Source organism: Terrapene carolina, unplaced genomic scaffold (genome assembly GCF_002925995.2).
Source record: "Terrapene carolina triunguis isolate 2854851 unplaced genomic scaffold, T_m_triunguis-2.0 Scaffold66, whole genome shotgun sequence".
Taxonomy (NCBI): domain Eukaryota; kingdom Metazoa; phylum Chordata; order Testudines; family Emydidae; genus Terrapene; species Terrapene triunguis.
Genome location: NW_020664417.1, coordinates 59,289,146 through 59,295,818, shown reverse-complemented (window position 1 = coordinate 59,295,818; position 6,673 = coordinate 59,289,146). Strand labels below are relative to the sequence as shown.

General features: G+C 39.8%; 1 protein-coding gene across 2 annotated transcripts in view; it reads right to left on the bottom strand.

The window, feature by feature from the left end:
- The window catches only part of ATP8A1 (ATPase phospholipid transporting 8A1), a 257,682-nt gene that overhangs the window by 73,404 nt on the left and 177,605 nt on the right, over window positions 1-6,673 (bottom strand). For both annotated transcript variants that reach the window (XM_024211695.2, XM_024211694.2), the window contains 2 exons: window positions 3,173-3,356; window positions 2,960-3,070 (listed from right to left, as the gene is read on the bottom strand). In XM_024211695.2, coding sequence (XP_024067463.1) covers window positions 2,960-3,070; window positions 3,173-3,356 — 295 coding nt within the window. The remainder of the gene's footprint in view (window positions 1-2,959; window positions 3,071-3,172; window positions 3,357-6,673) is intronic.

Below are 6,673 nucleotides of genomic sequence, written 5' to 3'. Positions count from 1 at the left end.
ACAGGATTTAGCCCCATGTTTTGAAATCTAGAAGCATAAAATTGTGGTATAGCTTAGAAAAAATCTGAGCTGAGTTCTCAATCAGGTGTTAGGCCCCAATTCTGCATTAAGAACTGATAACATGAACACACAATGCTTATGAGAAGTCTGGGACTCTGCACTTGTCTAGGGACTGAATATAGATTCAAAGCCTTAAACCCTTACTCAGCAAAGTACGTAAATATATGCTTAACTTTAATCACATTAGTAGAATCACTAAAGTTAATGGGGGTACTCACATGCTTAAGGGTAGGCACATGCTGAAGTACCTGCAGAATCAGGGCCCTAAACCTGAGTAAATTATTACAGACCACTTATGGATTCCTATAAATAGGGGTTTAAGTGCTAATAAACCCTAACTGATGGATGGGGGTGTTGCTTTAAGCTCGGATTCAGTAAGGCACTTAAGCATATGCTAAACTTTAAGCACATGAGTAAAACTATTCATGTTCAGCACACACTTAAGTAGTTTGCTAAATCAAGGCCGTTGTGAGACATTATTTTATATCACTGCACAAATGCCTACTATGAAACTTCATATTTAGATTAAGTTAAAATTACTATTCTATAACAATCTGTATTACTGAATAGTAACAAATACAAAGGCAGATTTTACTAGGTTATCTGTAAAACCCACAGCAACCAATAAAAACTTATTTTAAAGCAACTTTCAGACCTGCCTCTCATAGTATTATTTTTTAAGTTCCAAGAGGGGCAGCAGCAAGAGCTTCACATTTTCCTTATACAGCATTTCTCCATATTAAACAGCAGCTTACAAGTAGTCATTGAGATCTCTGCTCCCACGCCTGATCAGTACAAAAAACTGAAAAGAGAGATTGAAGCCTAGCAGTTGTCCTGGCTAGAGACATTCAGTGATGTATTTTTCTGTCTATTAATTCACAGTATTGACATTAGCCATTAACATTGGCAAAAGGTGTTTTATCTGGAAAAAGTTGGGTATATGGGAATTAATCTAAAGATCATCCTATCTCATGTATAGTTTCATTATGTATTTTTTTAAAATTACATATTATAACTAAAAATAAATATATAGTGTATTTCAAAGATAGTTTTAAATATTAAACAAAAATACCTGTCATTGTTAAACAAAATATGTATAAACAATGCATTTTCAAATTAAGACTGAGAACTGCACATTTCTAATACAAATCAGCAACTAATTTTCTCCAGAGTAAGAAATATGATAAATAGAGCTCTGCGCGGAAACAAAATTTGTATCCGCATCTGATCTGCGATCCGCAAACATGGTCCGCGATATCAAATGGATATCTGCAGATTTGCAGGGCTCTAAATATAAAATTTGGATCTGCATCCATCCACAAATCTGGTCTACAGATAGCCGCATCCACTGATATAAAGTGGCTATCAGCAGATTTGTAGGTCTCTATACATAGAACTAATGTACCTATTAAGTTAAAATTTTCAAATTTTTATGCTTAAAGTTAGGCACCTAAATATATGTTCTGATTTTGATGAGGAGCAACCGCAAGTGCCAAAGAACCCTGAGTGCTTCACTTTGCAAGTGTAACATTTTTAGCATATTTTATGTATGGAAAATTGTAGATTTAATTTTTTCCATTATAATTTTTCTTTCTGACCTTTTTTCAAAGCTCCTGAATTTTTCACTCTGTTCTTTTTGTTATATTTTCTTCTAAATAGAATACAAATCCAATTAAGTTTAAGGAAATGTTACAAAGTAAAATTATAAGATTAAAAATTCCCAACAGCTGCACTATTTGTGAGAAGCTCCATCAAAAAGATAAAGTTTTTGCTTTTTTAAAAAAAGCAGAAATTAAGGCAAATTTTCAAATCTGGAGGGTCAAATGTTAGGCATCTAATTTAAGTGGTCTGATTTTTGCAGGTGATAACCATCTGCAGTTCTTACTAAATAAGGATTTTTATTTAAAAAAATGTAATCCCACTCAACACTTTATTAAAATAGTATTAATTTGTATTTTATGTATATAAGAAAAATAACCCAAACAAACTGGCCGTGCTTTGGAATGGACAAACTTGTTTTTCCTAATTTTGAACCCACACAAACATTGTGAATTCAGAAGTTTGAATCAAATATAAACATCACTGGGTTTCTATTTCACTTAAGGGAAAAATGTGATGAAAGGTGCAGAAAGAGAAACAATGAAAAACAAAGAAAGGTTGTGGAAAAAGGAGGAGGGGGAGAGACAGAAATTCTAATTAAAAAATTCTCTCTACAATAATCCATACAAGAATTATGTTAAAAGAATGCTTGGGTTGCAAAGCTAGGCACTGTAAAGTCATGAAATGCCAAATTTAAAGTTGCACATGAAAGTGCAGATATCCCTAACAATATGTGTATATATTATCATTAGAGCTCAGTGGGAAACATTTTTCCCATCCTGCAAAAGTTGTTGAGATTTTTGAAATTCTCCCATTCTCCATCAGGATGAAACTGAGAGCTTTTGGAATTTTTCATGAAAAACGAGAGAGAGAGATAGGATATGTCTACATTTCAAGCTGGGGGTGTAATTTCCAGCTCGAGTAGACATACCCACACTAGATCTGAGCTAGCATGCTAAAAATAGAAATCCTGCATGCACAAGTAGTGGTGGTTGGAAAGGCTAGCCACCCCAAGTACATATGTAGTATCTTAGATGGGTATGTACTTGACGTGGCTAATGTCTTCACTACCATAACTACACTCTGTTTTTAGCACACTAGCTTGATCACAGCAAGTGTGGGTATATCTCAAGTTGGAACTTATACCTCCAGTTCGAAGTGTAAATGTACTACTAGAGAGGCAGACCCCAGAAAAGTCAACAGCTTGCTAGATAGGTAGTCTCTTGGGACACAGACCACTATACCTCAAATACCAAATAAAGAGTTTGAAAAGCTAATATTGGATATACTGTACCATTACCTCAATAATATAAAGGACTATATTCTTGTAGAAACAGTACAAGATGCATTTAGCTATTCTGCTGTAGTTCCAAGCACCATGAACCAACAACAAGTTCGTCAGATATCTGAACTGCAAACAATGAAAAAATATGTTTAAAAACATGTACATTGATCAGTATTACATGATATAAAAGTATTCTGTTTTAATATGTTTGACAGTATAATGATTTACCTGTGCTATGGAGTAATCCGAAGAATTAGCTGCCTGTAGCCCTTCATTTCCACTAATACCAACGCCAACATGTGCTGTCTGTATCATACTAACATCATTTGCTCCATCACCAATTGCCAGTGTTACTACTTTAACCTGTTTTTTTACCATTTCTACTACTTCAGATTTCTGAAGAGGAGACACCCTTTGGAAAAAAAAAAAAAAGAACAAACCCTGAACATGGAAATTCTGAATGCACATTATGTTAAAATATTTTTTGTTCTGCTAAAGGGCAATAAAATAGATTAAAGACAGTATCTGTCATTGACATTCTCTTTTTACCTCCCTCAAAGACACATTCACAGGATTTTTCAGCAAGGTTAGAGTAGGACTGGGTTTCCCATACATATGCCAAACATCACTAAAATACCTGTTATGAAATGCAGAAATCTGCATTAATATAACATTAAGGCTGTATAAATAAAATATTAAAAAGTCAGAAAATGTAAAAGGGAAAGTCCCAACAGCAGTGTTAACTTTCCATTGTATATTTTATATTTGTTTTAGATACGTTTTATATTTTATTTATATATTTTAGTGTGTTTATTTTACAAACAAATAGTAATATAATAAAATCACACATTAAAATAGAAAAACAGGAATAGACAAATAGTAAAAGTGGGCAACATTGCTGAGCTAACAGATGTTGGAATCTTAATTTTACAAAAAAGTCAAGGAATGAAAATTTTAACTATGCAACTATACTGTTTTACTCTTTATTGCACTGCTTTTGCAATTGCTGGCCTCCTCCCGCAGAACAAATTTTTGTACTGAGCCAGGAGTCCTACTGTTTTCTGCTGTGCTTTATAATGGGAACCTGCCAGGAAAGCGTGACGTTTACCCGCTCTTCTCTTTTGGCTGACATACTCGCTATGAGGAAAGATGTCTTCTGACATAGGTGAGGCAAGGAGCCAGTGTCCATTGGCTCAAACAGAGGGCCCATGAAAGCAGCGAACACAATGCTATAGTGATGAATCCTTCATTGGAGAAAGACAAACAACACCTTTTTAAAAAAAAACTAGAAAATCTTCCCTAAGTGGAGGGTGAATTCCTGAGATTGCCGCAAAATGGACTTCCAGGAAACTCAGAAAAAAGACATGACAATTTGAGATATACCAGGTACTCTAAAATGTCCTGAATCCTAGTTTCTGAGGAAGGTATACCACGGAGAGTAGACCATATTGAAAATTGCTTCCAGTTAGCTAAATAAGCAGATCTAATGGGTTGCTTTCTGCTATTAAGAACATCCTCTGAACTGCCACTTAGGCCTGGTCTACACTACGAGTTTAGGTCGACTTTAGCCGCGTTAAATCGAATTAAGCCTTGACACGTTCACACGACGAAGCCCTTTCTTTCGACTTAAAGGGCCCTTTAAACCGGTTTCTTTACACCACCTCCGACGAGGGGATTAGTGATAAAATCGGCCTTAGGGGGTCGGAATTGGGTTAGTGTGGACGGAATTCGACGTTATTGGCCTCCGGGAGCTATCCCACAGTGCTTCATTGTGACCGCTCTGGACAGCACTCTCAACTCAGATGCACTGGCCAGGTAGACAGGAAAAGCCCCGCGAACGTTTGAAATTCATTTCCTGTTTGCTCAGCGTGGAGAGCACAGGTGACCACGCAGAGCTCATCAGCACAGGTAACCATGATGGAGTCCCAGGATCGCAAAAGAGCTCCAGCATGGACAGAACGGGAGGTTCGGGATCTGCTCGCCATATGGGGAGATGAATCAGTGCTGGCCGAACTCCGAAGCAGTAAACGAAATGGCAAAATATTAGAAAAGGTCTCCAAGGCCATGAAGGACAGAGGCCATAACAGGGACACACAGCAGTGCCGCGTGAAAATTAAGGAGCTAAGGCAAGCCTACCACAAAGCCAGAGAGGCAAACGGAAGGTCCGGGGCTGAGCCGCAAACATGCCGCTTCTACGCGGAGCTGCATGCCATTCTAGGGGGTGCAGCCACCACTACCCCAACCGTGTGCTATGAGTCCCTCACTGGAGAAAGACACAGGGAAGCGGGTTCTGGGGACGAGGAAGATGAGCATGAAGATAATGTAAATAGCTCACAGCAGCAAGGAAGCGGAGAAACCAGTTTCCCCAACAGCCAGGATATGTTTATCACCCTGGACCTGGAACCAGTAACCCCCGAACTCACCCAAGACCCAGAGGGCACACAGGGGACCTCTGGTGAGTGTACCTTTGTAAATATTACACATGGTTTAAAAGCAAGCGTGTTTAATGATTAATGATTAATTTGCCCTGGCAATCGCGGCCAGTACAGCTACTGGAAAAGTCTGTTAACGTGTATGGGGATGGAGTGGAAATCCTCCAGGGACATCTCCAGAAAGCTCTCCTTCATGTACTCCCAAAGCCTTTGCAAAAGGTTTCTGGGGAGGGCTGCCTTATCCCGTCCGCCATGGTAGGACACTTTACCACGCCAGGCCAGTAGCACGTAGTCTGGAATCATTGCATAACAAAGCATGGCAGCGTATGGTCCCGGTGTTTGCTGGCATGCAGACAACATCCATTCCTTATCGCTCTTTGTTATCCTCAGGAGAGTGATATCATTCATGGTCACCTGGTTGAAATGGGGCAATTTTATTAAGGGGACATTCAGAGGTGCCCCTTCCTGGTCTGCTGAACAGAAATATTCCCCGCTGTTAGCCACGCGGTGGGGGGAGGGGTGAAGTGATCATCCCAGAGAATTGGGTGTGGGGGGGGGAGGGGAATTAGTTGGGTTTGTGCTGCATGTTAACCCTGAAACCACAGCCCCTCCTTTTACATTGCAAACCCATTTTAAATGGCCAACCCAACGGGTCCTTGGTGTGGTTAATGATAGCAGTACTCCTTGAAACCATCCCCACACGTTAAGAAGGTTAAAAAAGCCAAAAGACTGTGTCTTACCATGGCTGCCTGCAAGCTGAAATCTGTGACCTGGCACTGCGTGAGTGATCTCTCACACCAAACAGGCAGGCCCTCAATATAAGAGGAAAAATGCGACCTTGTAACGAAAGCACATCTGCTGTGTAATGTGAACAGCAAAATGTAACGTGAAAGAGTGTACCCATTGTTCTCTAAAATGTATCTTTTTTAACCACCTCTCCCTTCTCATCCACCAGCTGCAAATGTTTCTCCTTCGCAGAGGCTAGTGAATATTCGAAAACGTAAGCGAAGGACACGTGATGAAATGTTTACAGAACTACAGACTGCCTCCCACGCTGACAGAGCACAGCAGAATGCGTGGAGGCAGTCAATGACTGATTATTGAAAAGCCCAATATGAGCGAGAGGAGAGGTGGCGGGCTGAATCGCGGGCTGAGGAGGAGAGGTGGCGGGCTGAATCGCGGGAGGAACAGAGGAAGTTGCGGGCTGAAGATGAGAGGTGGCGTCAGCTTGCACACAGAAAGCAAGAGTCCATGCTCCGTCTGCTGGAGCATCAAACTGATATGCTACAGCGTATGG